The sequence below is a fragment of the Pelmatolapia mariae genome, linkage group LG10_11, assembly GCF_036321145.2.
Source record: "Pelmatolapia mariae isolate MD_Pm_ZW linkage group LG10_11, Pm_UMD_F_2, whole genome shotgun sequence".
Classification (NCBI taxonomy): domain Eukaryota; kingdom Metazoa; phylum Chordata; class Actinopteri; order Cichliformes; family Cichlidae; genus Pelmatolapia; species Pelmatolapia mariae.
The window spans coordinates 27,932,875-27,960,196 of record NC_086236.1 but is presented as its reverse complement, the minus strand read 5'-3'; the positions used below and the strand labels follow the sequence as shown (position 1 = coordinate 27,960,196).

The 27,322-nt window shown below is 41.5% G+C and overlaps 1 protein-coding gene across 2 annotated transcripts in view; it reads left to right on the top strand.

The window, feature by feature from the left end:
- Positions 1–27,322, top strand: part of srrm3 (serine/arginine repetitive matrix 3) — a 107,380-nt gene that overhangs the window by 58,346 nt on the left and 21,712 nt on the right. For both annotated transcript variants that reach the window (XM_063486876.1, XM_063486875.1), the window contains exons 3-6: positions 6,989–7,090; positions 16,793–16,894; positions 17,338–17,418; positions 17,932–18,000. In XM_063486876.1, coding sequence (XP_063342946.1) covers positions 6,989–7,090; positions 16,793–16,894; positions 17,338–17,418; positions 17,932–18,000 — 354 coding nt within the window. The remainder of the gene's footprint in view (positions 1–6,988; positions 7,091–16,792; positions 16,895–17,337; positions 17,419–17,931; positions 18,001–27,322) is intronic.

The following is a 27,322-nucleotide window of genomic DNA, read 5'->3' as shown; positions in this document are numbered from 1 at the left end:
TGGCCTCACCCCTGGAGCCAATTAGACAGGCTCAGCAATTAAAGGAGTGCATTCATTTAGCTATCCAAGGCTTGGCAGCGTCTCGCATTTATTGGTACATTGAGTGCTCCATCACTGCATGGTGCATCGCCTTTTCATGTATATGAGATGGGCTAGAGGTTACATATATCATATATGTGACATATGTCTGGAAGAGCACAAGAGGCACAGTCTGTTAGAGTAGCTCCTGTAGGCCATAGAACATAACTTAAGCTCTATCAGCATCCCATCCATCTCCCATCAAAGAATATTGATGTACTGAATATGTCAAACAAATGCGTAGTGTCTACTTCTAATCAGCTCTAGGTGCCTCATAATAATACGCCTGGCTGAATGATTTTGATCACAGTGGCTGCTCTGTATGCAAGGGTCCAGACTCTATTTCAGGGGTGTTTTTCCATGCTAACCGAGGCATAATAATCATGCATGGTTTGAACTCCTGTGGTGTCTGAGCCTTTAATGAGCTCTCTTCACAGGCTTCACTCAGACTACATGCCCCCCCCCCCCCCCCCCCACCCCACCCAAAAAACCCACACAGGAGCTCCATACATGTGTCAGTACATATGAATGTTGGGATACACCAAGATAATGTTGAAAGTGTGTGCTAGGCTTGTGCATGCACCAAGATGCCGGTGCACAGCACTACGAGCCTTTTAAAAAGGAGACAAGAACCGCTTCGCCAAGCAGAAACAATAGATGCGCTTGTGTATTGAAAAATGAATATCTGTTTTAAAGTCAAGTAGAGAGGTCTGGTCCCACATAAACAAAATAAGGAACAACACAGCTAAATTTGAGTATTATATGTTGATACAGGCATACAAGTGACCCAAGGCAGAACAGAAAGAAGAGGAAGCTTTATATTAGCTGAGAGCGAACTTGGAGCGTTTTGGCTGCTTCCATTGTGATGTAACATCTACAGTGACACTTTTTTAATTGCAAGAGATGTGAGCAGCCCGGATCTTATTAAGAGAGCTTCTCTCAGAGCCTTTGAGGCCAGAGCAAATAATTCTCTCTCTCTGCTCTGATGGAGCTTTTCCTGCAAGCCTAAGCCTACGTCATAAGACACAAGACGATAAGTGTGTGTCCTGGAAGACCAAAAAATAAAACACTGGATGGGAAAACATCTCAGGGTGAATGGCCCATTTTATAAATTGTAACAAGAGGGCCTCTCAAGGCAATAAAGAAGGTCTGTGCTAGACAAAACAACTTCAAAACCTGTTGTTGTAGAAAGTCTTAGAGAAGATGAGCAATCAGAAATGGTGGATTGTGCTGCTCCAGCCATTGAGCTGCTTACACTGTGGAGGAGGTGAAGAGGGCAGCTTTATAAAGTGGGAAAAAGGTGTACTTGTTCTTTGCTGCCCATTCTCTCTGGTTTATGTTGAATCTGTTATCTAACAGAAAATTTATGGCTGCAGAGATCATCAATTGAAAAGCCTCTCCACTTGAGAGTTAAACTATTTCACTGTGGCACTCCGTAGGTCATTTTAATTCTACCCCTGAAATAGAAATGTGGGGGTGTTCAGGTTTGGCTTCCCATGTTCCCAGAGCCATTCAATCTTACTAACTGCACTGGCATCGCTTTTTTTTCTGTACCTTTGCATCAGAATTGATGGCTGCGAAGTTTCATAGGCATATAGCAGCGCCTGGGGACGACTTGTAGAGAAAAGCTCTTCAGATATCAAAGTCGGAGACATTGCCAGCAGTCAGGAATGAGAACACGGGCACTTCATGCAAAGGCACTCCTCATCAAATCGATGACTATCAGCATAAGGACAGTCTAGGGGCCAGAGCTATTCATTTTCCAGGAACGTGAGTTAATGAGTGAAATCTGTAAGTGCTCAGAGCTGTCTAATCACTCTAATCAAGTTCTTTAATCGTGGTGATTTTTTTATTGTTGGGTGGCGGGCAGGCCCCTCGCTCTGATCGATGTCCCCTGTCTCTTTCCGCCCAAATCACTGGAAGTTTGCATGCCATAGGCAATGGGCCTTCACTAAATGGCCTTCGTTTGCATCCACTTGGCTAACTGGCTCCTGGACAGTCTCACCTCATACTCATATATGCAGAGAGATGAAAATACACAAGCGACATGCTCAGTTAAACAGTCATTTGAATTCAGTGTTGCTCAGCCTGGCTGGGAGTGACCAGCCGTTGCTCAGCACTGTGTCAGAACAGATGGTGTGTGAGGAAGAAATCAGCTACACCTTTACAGCTGCAAGAAGGGCTAATTGTGTGTAGAGAAGGAATGTGTTGTTTCAGTCTGCTTAATCTAAAAGCTTTTGACAAACATCCAGTAAGTAGCCGTTTACGCTGATTGATCTGAGCTCACAATAGATTTTTGTCTGTCTCTTGAAATGCAGCACAGAAGTCTGGTAATTTAAAAAGGAGAAGTTTTTAACTTCTTTCTTTAAGCACCCACCACTCACTAGTTTCCAGGAGGGATTCAGGTGCTGTGTGATTCAGGTGCTGTCTGAGATTCTGCACGCCCCTACTTCTAAAATATCAGGCTCTTTGTTAAAGCATCACCACTGCTGTGTACACACCCTCAGACTTTGGTTCGTAAGCTAGACCGATCAAACATTGCCTAACTTTGCTGTGCTTCATACTGTGAAGCTGCACTGAGCTTCAGAATAGAGCAATTCAGCAGGAGGAAAGAGAAGGTGTGGGGGGGAGCAGAGAGGGAAGCAGAGGGTCTGCAGGTTTTTCATTTCTTTATATTTTACTAGAAAAATTGGAAATAGGTTAAACGATTTATTGAAACATGCAAACATAAATGGAATTACATAGTATGTACAGTTGTGAGAAGTTATCCAGTCCAACCCTCAGACTTTTTCCTGTTTCCTGTTTATGGGCTCAAAGGCAATTTCAAAAAAAGACCTGCTCCTTGGTAGCAAAATATAAAGAAATGTAAGGTGGGTCAAGACTTTTGCACAGTACTGTATGTCATTAAGCACTTCAGCTTGATGAGTTCAAACTATTATTTTATTGCTTGAGCTAAGGTACCTGAGTAGCATCAGTAGCATCATCACCAATATGATCAGCGCAATATGAAGGAGAATGGCTTACTTTGGCTGTGGCCTTTTTTTGGGCCAGCACACATTCACTCTCCCCACCACGCTTATACACTTTTCTTCAATCTGCAGCAGACAGCTGGGAGAACACTGGGACTGCTGTAGAGTTGTCACGTAGTGGCTAATGTATGGTGATGGATCCGGAGCCATGAATGGAAAGCCATGAATATAAACTGTATGTTTGTGGCCTCCATTGTGCTGAGTTGACAGCTGCTGGGTTGACAGATTGCCGTACAGCAGGACCTGATGGCGCTGTCACACCGGCTGGCTTCTTCTCTGCTGGGCCATCTTCCAGCTATTTCAGCTCTCCATCGCACTTTTCCTAATCTCATTCTCCGCACCATCAGGGCACTGATAGCAAGTGGCTCAGAATACATGGCGTTGGCAGCTATATTTAATCTGAGAACGCAAACACTCATCTGATTAATGCTGTTTCCACGCTGAAATGAGCCACTGAATCCTTTTACAATCCAGCTTGGGAAAATGGTTCTGCCACAAGATGCATTTGAGGCAAAGATGAATCTATTTCTCTTACGGAGGTCCATATCTGTAAAAAAAATAATTCTAATGGAAGACCTGAGGACAGCAGAGAATGTTAATACTTTTAAAGCCAAACTTAAAGCGCTATCTCTACCCTTTTACTTCGGCTCACACCTTTTAGGTGTTTTTTTTACCCTGTTTTATTTATATATTGTGCTTTGTTATCTTATGTCTTTAGTTATACATTAGCAGTCTATAAACAGTGACAAATACCACTGGATTGCATTCAGCTTCAAAAAAAAAGAAAAGAAGAAATATTACCTATTTTATTCTGTGATTTCTGTGTGGATTAATGAATGCATGCAACTGCAGAAAGTCGTAAGTCATACCACAGTTTGTACCGTCCCTTTATTGTATCAGCCAATATCGGTGCTCAAACTTACAAAAAGCAGCAAATAGTAGCAATTTCTGATATATGGGCATGCTGAAACTCTACAAAAGAATCCTTTGAAATTTTATTTTTAGATTTTAAATACACTGATCTAACAGCTTTCATTGGTGCAAATTATGATTTTTGTAAACTCCTGCATAAGGGGTGGTATTACGTTTTTGAAATGTGCTTATTTGCTTTCTTGCACACAAACATGAGAAGAATGATAAAATATCAATATGTTGCATACAAAGATAGGTAGGCCAACAATGTTGGCATCATCCATCTATCCATCTTTTTCCGCTTTATCCGGGGCCAGGTCGCGGGGGCAGCAGCCTAAGCAGAGAAGCCCAGACCTCCCTCTCCCCAGCCACCTCCTCTAGGTTATCCGGGGGAACACCAGGCCAGCCGAGAGATATAATCTCTCCAGCGTGTCCTGGGTCTGCCCCGGGGCCTCCTCACAGTGGGACATGCCCAGAACACCTCACCCAGGAGGCACCCAGGAGGCATCCTTGTCAGATGCCCGAACCACCTCAGCTGGCTCTTTTCGATTTGGCATCATTACTAAAATAAATATTGTATTACACATTACCCGTTACTTTTCTTAAAACTAATGCACTACGTTACTTAATTACTCACTGGAGAAAAAACCTTAGGAATGGAGTGAGGCACATTGTCTCCTTAGTTTCCTAATGAGGATACATATATGAAGGTTTCAAGCCTGACTGCTCATCACTGCTTCTGTTACCTGTTGAAGTTCAGGCTCGTTTTGGCATCCACAGCTATATAGCTGTGGATGCCAAAGTAGCATCATATGATCAGTAGCATCATATGATCACCTGTGCAGATGCTTGCAAAGAGCCAAAGCTCTGATGCCAGCATAATGCTATTGTTTCTGTACTGGGCGTAGTTTCTGTGCTACCATCTCTCTCTCATCCTTTCATACAATAAAATAAAAGTAATGTCCATATGTCCACTCCACAGTGACTTCCTAAGGCTGGTTAGGGATGTGGCTGCTTTGATTTCCTGTGCCATCACAGCAGGTTGAAGCTGATTACTGGTAGGCTTCACTTATTCTAATTGAAATCAATTAATCTATTGATTTCTATTGAGCTGCTTCCATCCTCAAAGACCCCACATACCCTCAACACGGACTGTTCACACTTCTGCCCTCGAGACGAAGGTTTAGAAGTGTGAAATCCAGAACGTCCCGGCTCAACAACTCCTTCCCCACTGCTATCAGACTCTTGAACAGCTGACCTACCTCAATTGCAATTTGCACATACCTCACTTGTCTTTACTTACTTATTTTTGTACTTATTTATTTATCTTTCATTATTTTTATGCTTATTTTTTTTTTTATCTTTTTTTATCTTAATGTCTTGTCTTATTTTATCCTTATTTATCTTGTTGTCTACCCAACTTGGCATTTGTGTATGGACAGCAAAGGAAGAATTTCATTGCACAGAGAAATGCTATTTCTTCTGTACACATTACAATAAACACTTTGAATCTTGAATCTTTGAATCTATTATCTTTGTGCTGTTGGTGCCTTTTGGAGCATTTTATCTTACAAATAATATGGCTTGCAGTGTGGTACAGACCATCTGCAGGAAGGTTGTCCTTTAGTTTTCAGGAGTGAAATTCTAGTATTGTATTAGTCTGTTACTTAGCACTAATTGGCCGATCACCAAATGTGAAAACACCACACACCAGTAGGTTTAGATTCAAAGACACAATGAATGCAGTTTTACGGTCAAGACAGGTATCTGTGTTTTTAGCTGTGTGGTAAATCTCGGTGGATTTCTGTGTGAGCACAGTGCTGGATCTCTTTCATTGTTCAATGTGACATAAACATTACAGTTGCTTATTAATACCAGTGGGTCCCAGTCAGTCTTCCTCTGTGATGTTTGGCTCTTGGCCACCATTTCACAGCTTTATTAATTCTCTCCCTTTTCCCTCCCACCTCCAGCCTTCTCTCTGGCTCTATAACTCATTACAGCTCATTACCACAGCCCGAGCTGAACTTGGAGAAGCCATGTCCTGTCAAGCACATGTTCTTGCACGGCTGAACTATGAGTATCTGTAGATTAAAACGGGACTTGTTCAGACAGGCTAGTTGAATTATTACTGTCTCCACTGCAGAGCTGTCACTGCTCCTACAGAGGCAGCCTGTAGTGCTACTGTGGCTGCTGCTTGTGAAATTTACAGACTGGGAGGATGTAGCCAAAAGCTGTATGCATAAACAGTTTTGCCTTTCTGATTTACTCTGTACATTTCGTATTGTTACATTCACAATGAAATTAGAGCGTCATTACAGCACTGATCATTTTGCTCCTCTTCTTTTGCCCCTACTAACAGCCACAGCCATCTAAAAAAAAAGCCAAATATGTTAGATTAAAAAATATGAATACAAATCTACAATATGACCGAGACAGTAATTGATTTTTCTGTGCCTCTGCAGAGATCCTCATTATTCTGTCTGTGTCAGCTGATAGAGAGCTCCACAAGCTGCTCGCAGTTACTCTCAGCTCAGTTGCGAGTCACGGTGCTCACTTGCAGAATAAAACATGCAGTACCGGCCCGCCTGGGACCAGAGCGGTTGACGGTGAATCATCAGAATGTGCATCATTTGGCTGAGTGTAATTTTTGGTCAGGATGCGGTCAGAAGACAGTCTTTGCCATTTTTTCTGACTCTGTGTGATAGCGGGGCACAACACGCCTCCTACGCGAGCTTCTGGCAGTTATGACAGATAACAGTTAGTTTTGGCAGTTCCTCTGCTGCAATCGGTGCTGTTATTAAAGGCTGCCATGTCAGTGTTCACAGGCCTCCACATAGACTCTGGTTAACACTGAGAAGAATTCAGATTCATCCTTGTTCGCTGACTGCTGAACCCGCTATTCAAAGCTGCGGATTACTGATGAACATGTGTTTGCTTCTCTGTTAACTGTTGTGTTTTCTTATCCTCAGGTACACAGAAGAAGAAATCCAACAGAAAGTAAGCACATTCAGACAAATGCTGATGGACAAAGAAGGCGTTATCACCAGAGAAGGCTCCCACACACAACCAATGTAAGTTACGTCGTCAGCTTTGATATGTGTGACACGTGCATTAGAAAATCTACCACTGAAGGTCAGATTTCCTAGTGGTGCACACTAGTTTAAAATCATCAGTCAGCTGCATCTGCATTTATAACCACCGATAAATGCAAATGTAAAAAGTAAGGAAGAGAAGGGAGAAACGCCCTTCAGCCATGGTATGAGTGTTGATGTTACACAGTTTGACCACTATGTGAATTTGGTCACCACTTTTGAGTAGTGACCATAAGAACGATACCTAAGATGCAAACGACAGAAATGAGCTTTCTCTGAAAAGTAGCTGGCCTCTCTCTGAGAGATTGAGTGAGTTCAGTCATTCAAGAGGGGCTCAGAGTAGAGGCCCTACTCCTCCACATTTAATGGACCCAGTTGAGGTGGTTCAGATATCTGACAAGAATGATGCCTCTTGGGCGTCTCCTGGGTGAGGTGTCCCACCGGGTGGAGGCCTGGGGGCGCATAGACCCAGGACCAGAAACACTTCAGTGTTCCCTGGATAAGCAGGAGGCGGTGGCTAGGCAGAGGGAGGATTAGGCTTTTCTGCTTAGGCTGCTGCCCCCACAACCCGGCTCTGGATAAGTGGAAGAAAGTGGATGGATAAATGGCCTGAGGGCAGTCTGCAACTACACTGCTGGCAACATCTTGTTTGGAATGGCACAAGCACAACAACCTGCAGAGTCAGGCAGAGCATAAACAGGTAACTTGTTGTGCCAATTTTTGCAACATTATCATATTATCTTAGTAAAGAATCGTAAGTGCAGTAACTACACCTAATAAATGTTAAACCCGTTTATGCTTTATGTGTGACAGAAAAATAACGGTATCGGTCTTCAAAATCCCAAAAATGAAGCCCAGTGATGCCCTAACTGTTCATGTCTGGCACTACCTAAAATCCTCTTCTAGTGTTTATTAAATGGGATGTTTATTAAAGAGACTCGACCCGAAAGACTCGACCTCCAAGACCCCACGCACACAGTACCCACCCAGTTCTGATAGATCTGTTTTGCTCCTCTCTCTGTAGAGAGACTTTGTACATTTTCATAAATTAGGCCACTGTCCATAAATTATAAGCAGAATTTTCTCCTCTCATCAATTTTATGCAATTCTGGTTGTCTTGCATTGTAAATTTGCCCTTAAGCTATAAGTCTTTGTCTTTGTACAATATTGTTTAACAGCTGCTTGTGCCAGTCGGGTCAGAGAAGAAGAGAGGAGAGGGGTGAATATTTCTGCATAAAATTTATATATTTCATTGTTTTTTTCAGAGGATTGTCCATGCATAACCAAAGAATGTATTTATATTCTTTCACAGCCTATCTCACCTCCATTTTTTGTTCTCGCAAACACATTGTTAGCAAAGTCATTAGGCATCATCCTTGATGATAAATTGATTAGAAAATGAATGCAGATGCTTCATAATAAATGAAACTAATATAACTAGGCAGCAATAAATAGCAAATGCTAACAGAAATTGATTTTAAAAGAGGCCATGAGAAATGGCCTGCAACTCAAATAATACCTTGAAGCTGTCGGTTCCAAAGAACGTGGACCGTAATTGCAAAACTGCAATAAATTTTAATTTGAATCCCTGGCTTTTGACTGGCACTGCCTTTATGTGAATACACAGGGAATAGTTAAAACCCTGGTGCTTTGAAAATAATCAGTAGCATTTTAAAGTCTATTCCAAACTCTGCTGGAAGCCAATGAGGCGAAGATTGGCATGATAATTGTCAATTTGTTTAGTGCTAAGCCTCGTTCAAGCTTTAAGCGCAAGGTGGGAGGGAGAGTGCCTCTTCTGAGGCAAGCAAAGATGGAATTAAAGCAATCAAAACGAATGAATGTGTAAAAAGACTGTCCACGTCACAGAAAGACACAATCACAAAGGCTGGAACCTTGAAATACGGGAGGAATGGCAACAGCAGGATGTGGGTGTGGTGGCGTTCCTGACTCAGTGTTCTGAACCTGTGAGTGATGGAGAGAGGCGGCATGGTGGTGGTGGCAACCTGTCCTGCTGTCTCTGAACTAATGACTGTTAATGACGCTCATGCTTCCTGTCTCGCAGTCGCGACTAATGATTCTCCCTCCTCTGCATGTCAGCTGTTGTCTGACGTTTAACTAAACCACAGTGAAATGAAGAAGAAGGCTGGGAAGGAGGAGTTACCCACAGCCGTGATGTACAGTAAGATGAATGAGATAAACCTTTATGGTCCAAAGACGGCAAACTATAAAGACACAGGAAGCTCTGCATGCTTTGCTTTTCACATTAGTTCACTCTCAAGGGCACTTGTGAGTCAGGTCAATTTAGGATGTCTGTGCTCGCCTGAAATTCTGCAACATTCCCTCTCTACAAAGGCCTTGATGTGGAAAATTGAAGAAGCTTGTAATTTGCAGGGTTGTTATCCTCCCACTCTTCCTTATCCTTTTCGCTCACCCAGGATTTAAAAGAAATAAACGCAAGCAGACCTCTGTGTGAAGTAAGCTGAAGTGAAATGCCTCTTTAGACATTAAGCATGCCTTAATTAATCTGTAGGTTGACCCCCATTGATACTAACCACTAATAAAAAGCAGATCAGAAATACCCTGTATTAAAGTTATAACGTTAATACAGTCACATCAGTCACAGTGATAAACAGCCAGCACGGACTTGCTAGAGTAGTATACATAACTCTTCCTGTGTCCTGTGTTAAACATGTGTGGTGTGTCCTCTCCATTAACGACATCTGCCTCTGTCCTTCCTAGCCAATATGCGTTATAAAAAGGGAGAAAAAGAAAAAAGCTACATTTTGCAGAATATTCAATCATTTTAACCTTGTTATTTTAGACTGAAGTTATAACCACAGCCTCCGAGTTAGTTTTCCTTGAATATGAGAGAGGAGGCATCTAATGCAGCTTTTTTGTTGAATTTTGGTGGAGCTGCTACCACTGAAGCCCAGTGATGCCCTAACTGTTCATGTCTGCTATTATAAAACTATTATTGGGGCTAACCAATAGAAGTACACCCCTCAAAGCCTCCAGTGTTAATCATGAACAATTAGCAGATCAAGTCAGCTTACAGATTTGAGATGATGTGACTAGTTGATAGCTGAGCTGTGATATGCAAACTGTTGCAAAGTTTACAGTGCACTTTTTGGCCATTTTTTGTAACAGCATGCAGTCACACTGGTGACTTCTTTGACACGGTCTGTAAAATGCTTTGCAGATGCTGCTGAGTAAAAGTTCAGTAAATGTAAACAATCATTAAGCTTACTGTTTCCTTTAGGTTTCTCTACAACTATAGCTGTTATAATAATCTAGTGCAGACATCCCTTCTGCAAAACCCCATCTGACTACTTTATGGAAGCAATATCAGCCCACAAATAAGAGCTTGGCTGTATGAGTGCATGCTAACCAAAAACAAAATCAACCATGCTACTAAACTGAAAGGGTAATAAGACAATCCTGCTAAATACCAGCATGTTAGAAATGCTGTCATGAGCATGTTAGGGTGCCAGTGCAGGCTAACAAAGCCAGAAGCATAGCTGCAGACTCCTCAATTAGATATGTTGGTTGGATTGAGAAAAGGTATTACAAATGTATAAGAGATACAGGAAATCTGAGGAAAGAAAATGACAGAATGTGATAAATCAGTATAAGGCAAATAATCTAGGTAGAAGCTGATTGTAACTTGAAGAAAGAACAGAAATATATAAATATAGATGCACATAGGCTAAATGAATGCTTCTCTAATGGTTGTACAAACAGAAATATGCTACTGCCTTCAGAGTGTTTGATTTTGCTTAGCTGGGAGGTTTTATTCACATGCCATCTTTTCCTCAGGGACAAGAATTATTGACAGGCTAGGCCTCTCAGCTGTAGCTTAATACACTGGCAATAAACAGCCAGCAGTAAGCATGGATGTGCTACCTCATAACTCTGTTTACTGGTGTCCCACATTGATTTCCTGAAGAATGGATGGGAACGTGGAGCGAGACAAGGAATGCAGCATGTAAAGCCTCTCAGAGCCTTTCGTGCTTACTTACCGAGGCTGCCCCCCGGTTTCAGATAGCAGTTCAATATCTGATGTAATACCCGAGACCAGCCTTCCCTTATTAGGAAACAGAAATATATCTTATTTTGTATAGAAGTGGTTATACCTTATCTAAACATTGTGCATCCACAAGATCAAGGTTTTTCCCCGACGACCATCTAATCAATCAGCTCGGCTTATAGAAATCCCAGCACAGTAAACTTTTCATCTCAATATGACAACTCTAAAGTCTCTGTAGTTTGCCCCCATACATATAATGAAGAGTAATCCATACAGCCACCACCTGCCTCCTCCCTAGAATAACAAACTATAACTCTCTGCAGCAACAGAAACATGTGCAGGACTTCACGAGCAGAGTGGTTGTCTGAAAGAGGATATGAATGAGTTGCACTACTTGGTGCTACAGCCCTAGGGAGACCCTTGGCCATAGTCCATCACTGCCAAGTCTCAGGGACAGTGGCTGAATTAGAGAGGCTCTTACCTCACCAGGTCAGCAGAGACACTCACTCATCTGCCTAATAGGAACGCTGTCTGGACTGGACAGATGTCGCCAGCATAATGGAGCATAGTATAAATTAGGAAACTAGAGACAGGATGGGGAATTGGTTGATTTGTCACTAATGACTAAGCATGGGGACCACTAGATTGTTTAAATTGTTGTTAATTGCTCTTTTTGGCAGCAAGTTTCTTTTCCTGCCCTGTGGGGGCAACACCTTCAGCTAAAGCAACAATTTCTTTTTGTTTTGTTTTGAAAAAACTAAATCAAGACATTAAATGTAAAGTCAGCAAGTAATGCTGAAGTCGCATGCTGTTATGAATCTTTCACAATTATTTACATTTTAATGTCCCTGTTGTTTAAAAGAATCTAAAGCAACATCAGCTAACTGAGTCAGCACAATGCAGGGTCATGGGTAAAGTCTGTGAATCCCATTAGAGATGTTTTTTCATCATTTTTTTTTAGAAGTAATAAATTTGTCAAGTGAATAGCACAAACAGTTAGAACTGCTGTGTTATTAACACATCCTACTATTCTCCAAAAGTTGAATCTGTTCATCTGGACGTAGCGTTTTGTGAGAGAAACGTTTCGTCACTCATCCAAGTGACTTCTTCAGTCTCAGCTGACTGCAGGTTTCCCCAATCTTATAAACAGTTGCATACTGACTGAAACCAGCCCACTGAAGGAACAATGGGCTGGGAGGTCAGTTCCTTCATCATAATTATGCAAATTCTCATGACCATTGATCAACAACCACTGACCAAAACCCACTGATCAAAGACCACTGATCAATGGCCATGAGTACCATTCACAGAGAGTTGGGGAATGGCTGCAATCACAGCATTGTAAGATGGCGAAAGATGTACCCTTAGGCCCCCTCCTCGATTCAGAGATGGTCTTTCCCTTTTCACGTAAATGGCCTCCTTGACTCCGCGCTCAAACCAGCGTTCTTCCCTGTCCAGGATGTGTACATCCTCATCATTGAAAGAGTGTCCACTGGCCTGTAGGTGTAAATAGACTGCAGAGTCCTGGCCTGACGAGGTAGCTCTTCTGTGTTGTGCCATCCGCTTCGCCAGAGGTTGTTTGGTTTCCCCTTTTAAACCCCAAAACACGCTGCACCAAAAATTGGTCCACCCCAAGGATCGGGTCCCCCGACACAAACAGAGTAACATAGTGTACGCTGTTAAGTGCCAGGAGGATTGCCAGGATTTATACATCGGGGAAACCAAACAACCTCTGGCGAAGCAGATGGCACAACACAGAAGAGCTACCTTGTCAGGCCAGGACTCTGCAGTCTATTTACACCTACAGGCCAGTGGACACTCTTTCAATGATGAGGATGTACACATCCTGGACAGGGAAGAACGCTGGTTTGAGCGCGGAGACAAGGAGGCCATTTACGTGAAAAGGGAAAGACCATCTCTGAATCGAGGAGGGGGCCTAAGGGTACATCTTTCGCCATCTTACAATGCTGTGATTGCAGCCATTCCCCAGCTCTCTGTGAATGGTACTCATGGCCATTGATCAGTGGTCTTTGATCAGTGGGTTTTGGTCAGTGGTTGTTGATCAATGGTCATGAGAATTTGCATAATTATGATTAAGGAACTGACCTCCCAGCCCATTGTTCCTTCAGTGGGCTGGTTTCAGTCATTATGCAACTGTTTATAAGATTGGGGAAACCTGCAGTCAGCTGAGACTGAAGAAGTCACTTGGATGAGTGACGAAACATTTCTCCCACAAAACGCTACGTCCAGATGAACAGATTCAACTTTTGGAGATTTACTTTCCTGGATGATTGAGAATGCATCAAGACATCCTACTATTAATACATCCGACTTTAAATCACAGTGCAGATGTTGTTAATCGAGATCTGGCTTTGTAATAGATAATTAGTGCATATTAGGTTATTAGCTAATGTTAGCAAACTTGCTTATCAAGATGACTCCATTGACTGCATGGATGCACTGCAAAGAGAACTGTTACTTTGTGATAAGTAAAAAAAAAAAAAATGAAAGAAAATGGAAAAAAGAGAAAAGTAGAATTTCACTTACCTGGATTGCAAAGTTTTCGATCAAGCTTTTAGTACAATAAACCACATTCCAATCTGAATTGGTAAGGTAACTCCATTAAAATGCTGTAACATGACCAATGGGTCCAGTCCAATTACTCAAATTAGCAGAGGCAGTACTTAGCATTCAGCGATCATCTACAGCGGACCTCATTTAAGCCTTAAAAGTGTGAAATTAATCAGTTACAAAAAAACAGTCACCCCCATACAGCTGTTATGAAGGTGAGCCAAGATCTTTTTTTCCCCCCACTGTGCTGTAAACATGTCAGTTTCATCACTTCAGTTGGACATTTTAACATGAGCGTCGGTGTGAATTGACTCACTTTTACAGCCAGCTTAAAGTGGCTCTAAGAGAAACTCTAGTTTTTTGGCTTTATTTCTCTTTCCCAGAGGTTTCTACCTAATACAGCCATGCTAAATATTTTGTATTTGGCTGATGTTGAGTGATGGCATTTTTTTAGAAAAATATTTATGGTAAGGAAGAGATTATGCAGCTGCTTCTGAATGTGCACAAGCCTCATCTCAGAGTTAAAATGTGAGTTATTTTGCCTTTTTGCAGTGACAGTGTGAGTGCCATCAACATGCGGTGCTTACTTGAAATATCATCTATAGTCTATATTCCCTCGCAAACTTTCAACTTCACTTTCTAATACAAACATCTAAGTCGTCTGACACCCACGCTGCCTTATGTCTCTCCTCACTTAATTCTGCTGTTTGCGGCAGATGTTTTTGTTGCGCGAGTTCCAATTAAGTTGATTTTTGTAATGCATGTTCATCACAGATGTAATTCTGCTGGTTCTTAGCATCCTTGCTGTGCCTAGTGGTGCTCAGCCAATTAAGGGCCAAAGTCTTCTCAGCTAACCACCAGACCGCATTCCCTGTTCTTATTGGCGCCACTCTCTCCTTCCAGATACTTGACACAACTTATTTGTTTTTTTCTTCTACATCACTGTTCCGTTTTATCCAAATTTATATCACACCTTTGTCTGATTATACATTCCTTTTTTATCTCTTACCTATTAATAAAGGAGGCATGGTGTCGCGCTGAGAACCTATCTGTTGTCTTCGCTAAAGACAGTGCTCCCATGTGTTACATATGTGTGTAGGGGGGGAAGCGTCATAACACCCAGAATATGACATGCTGAGTGTGTTATAATAGTTTGAGCTGATAAACTCTGGGAGGTGTGACAGCATGAGGGAAAAAAACAGTCAGTATGGTGTGGTTTGTTTTTTTAACGTCACACGTAGTAGGCAAGGTCACATTTGGCAGACCAGAAGAGGCACCTAAGAGGGAAGAGAGTAGTGAGGCCAAGAGGAAGAAAGGAGGCTCCGGCCATCTGTCAATACATACAATGCAATGTGTGATAAACAAGTCTGAAGATATGAATCCCACAAGCTGGTCTGTAAGAGATTGAGAGCTAATGATATTCTCATTGCTGCAGTGAGGGAAAATTGCAACTGTCGGTATAGAACTCAAGCTGTATTCGATTTTTTTTTTTTTTTTTTTTTTTGTCGTGTAATAGAGTCGTTCTATTTTTCTTGCTTTTGTTTTTGTTCCTTTAAAATTTAATGCTATTTACCATGTGGGTAGGTGGAATGTTTCTAGCCTCACCAAAGGACGGCACCATTGATCTGTCATCTGGGTCATTTTTATAAATGAGCATTAGATTAGAATGAAATTTTTGTACATCTGTTCATGGCTTCTAGAGGATGAACACCGTTGACTTCTCTCTAGCGGTAGCCTGACATTTATGGTTTTTTGAGAGGGAATGCATTGGTATAAAACTTCCTATACAGTTGTTGTTTCATCAGGATTTATTAGGCTATAAATACCCCCTGACTTTCTGTCTAACACTGTAAGGGCTTAAAATAAGGGCTTCCCTTAAGACTTTCTACTTGCAATAAGGCTATGTTAAAAATCAGTCGGGCCATGCCTGTAAAGCTAATTTTCATTCATCTTAGTGTTACTTTGTGATCAGAGCATTTTACCAATTTGAGCTGAACCCATAAATCCAAGATATGATTAATACATTCAGAAAATTTAATAAATAATTTAGCATTTTCTTTCTGCTGCTACCTTATTTCCAACTGGGTTACCAGAGTGGAAGATCCACGTCTATGATTTGGTACAGATTTTACACCAGATGTCATTTTAATTTCCATATGCTACACTTGTGTTGCATAATTTCTTAACACAGAGCCACTAAATACAGTAAATCATTTAGAAAAACTGTCACATTTCACCAATTGTCCTCTAGAGGGCGCTGATGAGTGGCTGTTTTACCAGCATAATGTCCCTCTTACTGTGTTTGTTGGTCACAATTAAAGTTTCTCTTGGCTGTCCATGTACAGTGAAGCATTCCTACTATTTGATAAATAAAATGTCTGCTATACTTCAGTAATCGCCATTTTTATGTATAACAATGACATTGGGTTTTTTCCCTTTGGCTCCGACTACAATCTCTTTGAAGGTAAAAAAAAAAAAAATCTCTTTGCAAGAAAATCCCTAAACAAATGTGATAATTGTATTAAAAATGTAAGGTTCTCTAATATTGACATCAGATTAGTATAGTATGGTAGTATGATAGTCTGCAGACTTGTTACTCCTCTTTCCTGAGGTTCTTTCAAACAGTGAGCAGCTGCCATCATCAACGTTCTCTCAGCTTCCTTCAACCCTGGCAGCCTGCACACCACATGCTGCTGCTATCCACTATCCACCTGGTATAAATCTATCACTTGGCTAAATTGATTAGGTTGTATGTTTAAAAAAATATTTATAAATATGACACAAGTCTGCTTTGTTTATTTTAATTGTTTAATGTCCCCACATGCTGAAAATGATGTTGCTCAGTTCTTCTTTTCATCCTTTTTCATTCTGCTGATGAAGATGTGAGTCATATAGGTGCCTGTATTGTTTCCCCCTCAGTAGTGTCTGTGGTTGCCATGGTCACACACACCCGGCTAAGATGGCAAATATAAAAAGTTAATTATGAAGAAGCCCCACACAGATGTTGCTGTTGTTTGTCTGCATGTTTTCACTGAAAACAATGAAGACACACTGTTCACCACAATCTCTTCATGTGTTTTCAGGGTCAACCACCTGCACTATCCCCCTGATGGGTATGAAGAGGACCCTGAAGTGATTGGCTATGAAGATGGAGATTATGGGCATGACTACCATGGTGACAACAGGTATGTCCAAGGATGTGTTAAATCAGCTGTCTGTCGTCCCTGTCACATGGCTTGTGGGTGTTTCCTCCAAATGTAAACACAAAAAAATCTTAAAATATCACCCACAGTGCATGTGTGCATGCAGAGGTAGGCAGCAATTATTATTTATATATGAAAACTGTCACATAGATGGTCATTTAGACTCTGTGTGTGTGCCGCTTCATAGACAAGATTAAGTGTCATTTCCTCAAAGTGATTTCCTGTTTCCATGGTAAGATGTATTGTATGGATATTGTGTTATGAATGAAATGAGGAAATGAGAAAATATACACTTATCATTCCTGTTATCGGCAAAGCATCGGCAAATAACTGTAATCAGAAATTGAAAACTGGAGATGATTATATTAGCAATCACTTGTAAATGATTTATGCTCCCCCTAACTCTCTTGATGCGGCCAATTCAGGGTGAAGAGGAAATCAAGCAGCTCACCTTCCCCTCGTCCAAAGAAAAGGAAGAAGAAGAAATCTGGCCGTCGAAGGAGTCGGTAAGTGGAAACAGCTTCCACTGATCGCTGATGAAGTGGTTCGATTTTGGTCTGTTTTCCTTTTTTTTTTTCCTTTCGCCAGCTCCGCTGACAGAATAATTACACTGGTGGTTTTGTAAAACGAAATTCCAATTATTTTGGTGTGAGTATCACAAATGAGCCATCAGATACCGCGACTGTGCGTGGGGGTGGGGAGCAATTAGCAAAGCATACCCTCATCTCCCATTTTCTTTTGACAAGGTCAGAAAAAGAGGGGGAGCAAGAGATTGAAAAGAAGAGACACAGAGGCATTAGAGAGCAGCCACAATAAAAGGAGAAAGGCAGAGGGATGAATAGAGCTGGGTACAAAGAGAGCTGAGAGAGAAATCAGCTGAGCCACTATAAGATGATACCTTTGCTCATAATGATCCTATCTGAGGGGTAATGTAATGCAGTCGAGTGAAAAGCCACAGTTTACCATCTATCTGAGGTTCACTTAGCAGTCACGTCATACATCCTTCTCTCCATCAACAGGTTTGGCAGCTCCTCACCCACTCACAGAGAGAAGAAGAAAAAGAGTGGGAAGAAACACAAACGAGACAGGTGAGTGCGCACATGCGCGCGCGTGTGTGTGTGCGTGTGTGTGTGCGTGTGTGTGTGCGTGTGTGTGTGCGTGTGTGTGTGCGTGTGTGCAAAGGTAAAGAATCTGGATTTTGAAGGCTTTGATCAACAGTTCGCCTTGTGGTGAAGCATTTTCAGCACTGTAGTTCATTTATCCGAAATATTAAAAAATAAACGGACCATAGAAAATGAGTAAATAATGACCTTTTTACATTACATTTTATTGTAATTATTGTTTTTTTCGCAGTGGAAGTAATTCAATTATTTCTAACTCAATTGTTATTGAGGAAGAAAGGGAAGATAGCAAGTACGAGGAAATGAAAGAAAGGATGCAAGGAACATGTTAAAGGATAAAGGACAGAAACGCACAAAGATTAAGGAAGGAAAGGAGGAAGGCAATAAAAGAGCAATGAACAAAAGAAGCAAAAGACAAAATGAAAACAGGAAAAGAAAGAAATGTGGGATGACAGGAAGAAGATGAGGAGGAGGAGAAAGAAAAAAATGACAAAAGAGGGAAAAGGAAAGAAGAAATGACTAGATTCAAAGGCGGGAAAGAGCAGACAAGATTAAAAGGGAAGAAAATGAGGAAAAGAGGAATCCTGAAAGGAAACCAATGAAAAGACAGACCAGGATGAATTATCCTAATAGGAAATGATAGCAGGAAAAATTAAACTAGAAAAGAAAGTATAAAATGAACTGAAGATGAACAGGATCTAAAGGAAGTCAGCCTGGGAAAAGGGGGCAAAGGAAAGGAAAGGAAACAGTAAAGGAAATACAGAAAAGAGAAACATTAAAAACTAAGGTAGGAAGATAAAATTGAGGAAACAGGGGAAGTAGAGGAGAAAACTAGGAAGAAAATAGCAAGGTTCTAAAAAAGAAAAAAATGAGAGGATTTATAGGCAAAGGTTAAGGGCTAAAAAGAAGTTGGAGAAGAAAGGATGATAGTAACTGGGAGAAGGTAAGCGCTCCACACATGTAGATGGAAAGAATGAAAACAGCAAAGGGAAGAAAATGAAATTAAAAGCAGGAAAGACAAATGGGATAAGCGAAAGGTGAAAATGAGGCTTGGAAGAGACCCCAAAAGCAAGAGCTTATCAACAAAAACTCTAGGTGCCTTGGAATATCATAACAGCAATAAGCAGTGGTAGAGTGGCCTCGTCCTCCTCTGGTTTCCCTCATTCTCTGCCTGACTCAAGGGGAAATGGGCTAAATGTGTTGCTGTAATAACCCAGTCTGTATGACGGGGCACACAACTCAAGAAAAATGAGCCTCTTACTAAATTGCTGAGCATCACTGCGCTGCCCTGCTCTGCTTTCCCTCCTCCATCCATCCACTCTCATCCCATTTCCCCCATGTCCTCTCTACTCATTGCCGCGCCTCCTTTTCAGCCTCACAGCAAGGATGTTCTGCATTGCAGGTGCTGCTGATATCAGAATGTCTAGAACAAGGAAGCAGGAGGGCGGCATACAACGTTCCTCCAAAGAGACATCCTCCTCTGATGCTCTTCTTTAAGATGCAGATTAAGAAGGGGAGGAGGGATATTATACGCAGTCCTGTCCTGCTAACATTTCGCTGGTCTTTGTTTCTTTAAAATAGCAGCGGGTTGATCTCAGGCCATTTGGGTGCATATTCGTCTCATAGCTATACTGTTTATGCCCTTGTGATAAAAGTTGTGCCGTGGCGAGGGATTCAGCTGTCACCAGAGCTTGTGACAGAGAAGGAGAAGAATGTCCTCTCCAGAATAACACCTCATACACAACAGTCCCTACCTGAGGCCCTCCGGTGCGGACGTATGGGCTGTCATGAGGGCCACAGCTCTCAGTCACATACCAGCCACATACATTACTGTGACAGCTTTATTACTCCTCTTTTTTCAGAGCATCAACAAAGTGCTCCCTCCCACTTTGTGCTGCATGCTGTAGGTGTGTAAAACAGCATGGGAGATGTAGGGCTCTTCAGGAAAATAACTCGCACAGGCCGGCCTGACTAATCACCATGGAAACTGCAATGAGGGTGAAAAGTGATAGGAAGGTGATGTGTCAGTCCTGTGCTGAAGACTGAGGAATAGCCCATATCCTGCTTATTATGTTAAAGGGGTTTGGCCAATAAGTGTGGCTTTATTGCAGGGAGCAGCATGTTCTACTGGCAGAAATATGTTTTTAAAAATGAAGTGTGATGACCAACACATGTAAAGTACAGAACTGCTGTTAGAGCTCCCTGCAGATGTTGCTGCACATATAGATGCATGTGATTCAGAGTGCATTGTTTGCCGTTGGAAGAGTAGAAATACATGCTGAAATATCCCACCCCTTACCTTCCAGGAACAGTTTTTTGTTGGTAAAGTTGATAAAACCAGGCCTGACATCACTCCCCCTGCCTTTGATCCCTCTGTCCCACATTTTCTGCTGTTTTTGACCACTTCTTTCTTTCTCTGCTTTGGCTGAAGTGAAGCCCAGTCTGTGGTCCTGAAACAACCATTCAAAGAGGTCTTTGACACTTGGGCCTAGTGTGCTATTCATAATTAACAGCTGTCTACTGGCAGCCAGTTTTATTTTATTTATTTATTTTTTGATAACTTTATTTATGATTTTCCAATGTGACAAAAATACAGAAATATATAACTGGAATTGCAATTACAAACATTGCCATTGTGAAACTGGTTGTGCCACACAGGAAAATGTATAATCTATGGACACAAACAAGAAATACTACCATGTGAACAAGGCAGAAAACACCAAAAAACAAACAAACAAACAAAAATAAAATAAAATAAATAAGGGGGGCGGGGGGGGGGGGGGGCTGGCAGACCCGAATCCTTTCATTTAAGAAGAATTAGCCTGCGTGCCAGGAGAGATGAGAAAGCCACTGCATACATTTGATAAGAAGCTATACCGTGTTGGTTTGGGAGGACACCAAATATGTGTTTCATATGTGTTTTCCCGCACACATATGAAAAAGCTTTAAAAATTAATTCCCAGAACCGGTTCAAATCAGAGCAGGTCCAGAACATATGGCTCATAGTGGCGGGTGATTGCTTGCACCTCGGGCATCCATCATCAGAGGTATTGTATATTTTGACTAGTTTAGCTTTGGTTACGTATGCCCAGTGAAGGATTTTAAACTGTATTATACAATGCCATATACAGATTGAGGATTCATGGATCCTGCTAACACTAAGGTCCCATAGGTCGTCTGAGATCTGGAGGTTTAAGTCCAGTTCCCATGCGTTTCTGGCTTTGGACACAGAGTCTGCCTTTGTATGCTGCAATGTGCTATATATTTGAGAGATATGGCCTCTAGCAATAGGTCAAAATTGCAGACAGTCCTCAAAGTGGACAGTCAGTAGGTAGACTTGGATAAGAAGTGAAGTGTTTAACTGCAAAGCTACGGGCGTGTAAGTATCTAAAGAAGTGAGTCTATGGGATTCCAAAATCTTTAGATAATGTTTCAAAGGATTAAAAATGACCCTTTAACAAACAGATCCAAGAAACAGATAATTCCCCTGCTGTACCAAACCTTGAACCCTGCATCGCTCAGATCTGGTAAAAAAAAAAAAAAAAAAAGATGATTTGACGCAATAGGGGAGCAGACAAGCGACCGCCTCAGCCCGAAATGTCGTTGACACTGAAACCAAACATTAAGAGAGTTCTTAACCACAGGATTTTTAAAATTAACATTGCGACTGACTGGTAGACTTGAACACATTATTGTAACAGGGGATATATGTTAGTCCAATAATCACACAACTGGCATAGTAACTCCAACTTTAATGGTCGCCTTCTTTCGTACAATCACAGAAAAACTGACCCTCCAAACTTCTACTCCCCCTTTCCCTCCTGCGCGTAGCCATGCCAACCCCCCCACTGGACACTTGCGCAGTAGGACACATACATCTTAACAATCTCCCCTTTTTCTTTTAAGGAAAAGAAAACAGATTAAAACAATTTCTTCTTTTTTTTTTGAACAATATAACAGCTTAACATAATATAACACTCCAAACTAGTGTTTTAAAAAAAAACATTTTTTTATGTGTTATTTTTTATTTTTAGTCATTAGTCTTTCAGTTTTTCAGTTGCCATTCCCCTTCTCTCAGGGCTCTTAGCAGTCCAAGTGCTGATGTTCCCATTTTTGTCAGGCAGTTAGCGAGCTGCTCTTTGGCAGATGTCCATATGATGTGCTGAATAGTCCCTGTGTGCAATGTTCCCTCTAATTTTTAATGTGTCTGAGCGAACACACTAACTCCCTGAGCGATCCCTTGGACCACTGTGAGCGACATCAGACGTGTGCACTGTGGTCACGCCAGCATCGAATCCATCCAAGTTTCATGGTTTATTAAGATAATCAAATTACAGCATTTACATTTATGTTAGACTACTTTTAATTAACTGCTTTAGCCCACTTACAATGAAAATGTAAAACAAAAATGTAGTCATTGACCTGTGTAGGTTAACACTATTGGAAGTAAAAATAACTTGAACTCCAATTTTGAAAACACAACTTTCTTCTTTTTTTTTTAATAAAGCTCTGACTTTTATTATAAATCTGAGTCTGTGGTCTGGGAGAGAGTCCTGTAACTCTGTATGCAAAATACAGTATATAATGACCAATGCTGGGCAATTAATTATATAGTTTTGCAAACAACAAAGTTTTTTTTGCAGCCAAGGTTGGTTTTTTAAATAAACATTTCAAACTATTTACAGAACAATCAGCTGTTCTGCATCAAATCTGATGCCACACAAATTATTTTTGCCACTCCAAAACACAATTTCTGTCCACTATGAGATAAAGGAGAACAACAGCCTGATACCTGCAGGCCTGACAGCAGGAGATGTATCACTCCTGTAACACCTGTAACATTCAGCAGTTGCCTCATTGTTCTGACACACACAACAAAACTAATGACTACACTACACACTAACTACACAAGATTTGCGCTAAACGTCGCAAATCTCTCACATCTTAAAACACCGCCATCACTCCTAAAACTTCCCCCCATTTCTTAACAACTTGCCATATCATTTTTTGATTGGTCGACATGGTACTTTTTTTCGACCAATAGGAAAGGGTGGGGGTGTTTTTGGTTTTGTCTTTGCTCACAGGCGGAGAGTGCTTTCGAGCCTTTCTTCTTATAAAACGCAGTTTTTACCGTTTCTTCGGGCAGTAAGTATGAACAAAGATAGTATTCAGGAAGAAAACCAAACATTGCAGATATTTTTATCATAACTCTAGTTTTACGTGGCCTATCAACACAATTTAAAAACTGTTATAAAGTCCACACTTTTTCCGTCAATTGTTCCGTCTGTCCTGCTCACCTCTCCAATGGTTGTACACGTTGTCATTAACGTGGCTTCACTCCACATCAGCCACGCCGCTTTGCTCGCTAAAACACCGGTGTCGGCACATAAGGACGCTGTCATAGCCTGTCAACCACATTGATTAGCTGCGTATATCATTGGCTGGACTATGGGATAAGGTGGCATCGTTCTAATCCCATACGGGAGCAGCCAGTCACTTACTGACTAACACTGCAAAACAGAATTGTTGAAGTTTTAATTTTAATTTCAATTCAGGTTAGATTTTTTTTTTGTGCGCAACACAGATTTTCTGTGCGCAGAGACCGTGCCAGCAGTGCGCAATTGCGCACGTGCGCAGCTTAGAGGGAACATTGCCTGTGTGCATAAGTTCTTTGATGCTACTGATGTCGAGCCGAAGCCTCTTCTCAGTTACAGATTTTGTGGACTTGACAGCATCAAGAAGGGAATGGTTGTCTGTTACACAGACGATTGGCAAGATGTTGTGTGTACCATCACCAGTGGTGAGCTCAGAATAGAGTGCAGCCAGAAAAACAGCACTGTCGATCCCATCTGCAAGGGCCAAAGTCTCTCCTGCTAGTGTACTCCGTACCACCCTCCTGATCTGTTTCGACTGCCAACATATGGGCGAAAAATTTCCACCTTCTCCCATCAACATGATAAAGTGTCCACCTTGTGTGCCTCAGTCTGAGAGGTTTCCCATCGAGGAATCACTAAACACCACTAATTTGAGGGATTTGCTTTCACCCAAGAACTGAAACCTCAGCGTAACCTCCTCTGATTTAAGTTTTCTGATCAGTTTGTGCAGTGCAGTGCATTGTCTGAATAGTAGCATGTTTTGTGTTTGATGCCAAGATGGAAATGTCACACATGATGTCGGGTCTGCTCTGTCTTGCTACCCACAGTATCTGTCCAATCTTGGATTTTAACATGTCCATCTCTGTATCTGTTAAAGGAGCCTCCCGCTGTGGTGCCCTGGTGGGATCAATAGGAATAGGCTGTAGGTTTTTTATGTACATATCTTGTTGTACTTGTATTTCATTCTGAAGAGAGTGAACCTCCATCCCAATGTAGTTGAAGCTGTTATGTTCTTCTCGTCCAACTTGAAAAGCAGCTTTCAGTTTGGGGATAACTACTGTGGAGAACATGTCTGAACCACCCCACATAAAGTCATCTACATGACATGCAAGTACCCCTGTCACTTTACAGAGATCATCTAGCCAGTAGAAGACAGCTGGATCAACTTTTGACACTGTGCCCCCCAGCTTCTGCATGGTTTCTTTCACCTTGTTGTACCAGCATAATGAAGCATCTGCCAGGCCATAAACACATTTATTCAACTTCCATATAGTTCCTTTGCTCTGAGCTTCTTCAGGTGGTCGGATGTACACGTCTCGGGTTAAATCTTTACCTTGCAGAAAAGCTGCTTTAATGTCCATAGAGTTCAGTTTCCATTGATTTTGACATATGACTGCTATGACCATCTTCAGGGACTCGGAGGAACATGTCGGTGAGTCTTTGGAAAGTTCTTGAGTGTTTATTTCTTCAAAGCCTCTTGCAACCAGTCTAGCTTTGGGAACAATGCCCCCTGGTGTTTCCTTGAGTGTGCACACCCACCTTGTTGATATACATTTCTGACCTTTATCTTTCTCCACTTCAAACACATTGTTTCTTTTCCAGTTGTCAAGTTCAGTTTGTTTGGCTTGTGAGAAGATGTCTTCCTTCACCACTAATATTTCATATCTGGTTTTGTCGGTGCATGACTTGGCATCTTCAGACCGTGTCACTTGAAGGTTGTTTACTTGCTCCACATTAATGGAACCCATGGATCCAGCAATTTCCTCTGGCTCACTGTATTCCACGTTGTACCACTTTCTGTTTTTCCCAGTGGCTTTTCCTGCTCGACTGATTATTTTTCCAGCACATGTTTGACCTGTTTCTTTGTCTGTGTATTTAATTATTTGTCCAACTTTAAGTTTTAATCCTTCTATATCTGTGGTTGAGTGAGACAGTGTGGGATCTCTTTCTCCAGGTCGTATTGGATCACAGGACTCGCTGTTTTCTGCAGTACCGAGCGGTTCATTTTCTGCACTGCCAAGTGATTCACTGTTTGTTGGTGCCATCTCCCCATTTTCGTTTTCAAAATCGTGTTCTTCACCAAGTACTGCTGCTGGGGTCTTTAAAAGATTTTCATCTGTTTTAATCTGATTTTCCTCTTCAGTTTCTTCCATGTTCACTTGTGGTTCATCCACTTTTCTGAGCCTAGACTGGTGTACTCTGACATAGGTTCCTCCATGCCTGACAAATATTACTACACCATCTTGGCCAATGACCACACCTGGACCTTTCCACTCATGACAGTCTGTCCTTTTATTTAAAAGAAGCTAATAGATTATGTGACGAACGTTGAGTTTTAATCAAAACTTTTTAATCTGTATTCGCTGAATATGTGTATGTATATCATTTCTCCGTTTTTGTCCCCCATTTCATATTTGTCATCAATGGATCGCAGCTGTTTGCGAAGGGCTCTTCGTATCCTCTCAGAGCATTCAGCCTCTGTAAAAGCTCGTCTCATGGCATGTAACGTTGCAGTGTGCTGGGCTATCCATGTACTCACTTCAGTTTCCAAAGCTGGGGGTCTGTCAGTAAGGACTGAAGGCAGATTTGGATTTTGTCCAAAGACAAGTTGGTAGGGACTGTAGCCATGTACATTGTGCATACAGTTCTTTGCCATCAAAGCCCAGTCCAGAGCAGTTTTCCAGTCACACTCATTGTCTCTCTTTACCTTCGTTAACATTTCAGTGAGGATTTGATTGTGCCTTTCAAGCAAGCCATTGCTCCACGGACTGTACCCTGCAGTGGTTTTAACCTCAATGTTAAATTTCTCCACCATGTCTCTTATTTCTTCATTATTAAATTCACCGCCATTGTCACTGAATAGTCTGCGCGGTGGACCATGAATGCTTATCCAGCAGTGGACAAAGTGCTTCACTATCTCCCTGGGTCTTTTTTGTGGTGATGATACTTCCTGCACTGAATCTTGTGAAATGGTCAATGGCATGTAGATACCACAGTCCTGGCTCAAGCTCATGCAGGTTCACTGCAACAGTTTCATTGTATGTTGAAGCCATGGGTAAACCCACTGCAGGCTTATGTTTTGGTTTACTGTATCGGATGCATGTTTCACAGTTTTTTGTAATATTCTTCAGGATTGTAATGCTTTCATCATCACTATTGCCTGAGCAAGACAGGAGTTTTTGCAGTCTGTCAACTGATGCATGTCCAAATTGTTTGTGTAGTTTAAGAAGGACTGTCTTTTTCTCCTTTGTTGTCATGTTTGAGAATTTCATCTTCATCACTAGGTGTCTCACTTTTCTCTAGCTGGCTTTTATTAAGGTTGCTCTCATTTCTCAAGTTTACACAATAGTGTCCAGAAGATGTCAGTTCAAGTTTTACAGGTTGATCAAACATTGTTGCTTTGTCTTGAGCAATGTCCAAGACTGCACTTGCTCTCTTTAATGAAGTCTTGCTTAAAAGCATCGGTATATCTGCTGGAACAACTTCTGTTTATATCTTGCATCTAGTTTGTCCTGTTTTTGCTGGAATTGTCACTTTCCTTGTGGATTGAACAATTTTTCCATCACCAAAGCAGAACGGTCTTGTGCTCTTTTCATCTTTTATTTTTTGCAACTCTTTCTGAGGTAACTCACTTACATAATCTGCGAGCCATTTTTCTCCACACACAGTTCTTGTACAAGCAGTGTCAATTACGGCAGACCCTAAAGCTTCCATCATGAAGATTTGTGTATCAGAGGGTGATTCTTTTGAAAACAGAGTAATATTACATTCTTCAACATCACTCTTTGAGCCCACAGCTTTTGCTAACTTCTCATGTTCTGTTTTGTTAGGGCAGTCTTTTACCCAGTGATAAGTGCTTTGGCATACTGCACATCTTGTTCTCCTCCCGTATTTGTCAAGTGGATTAGTCCCTG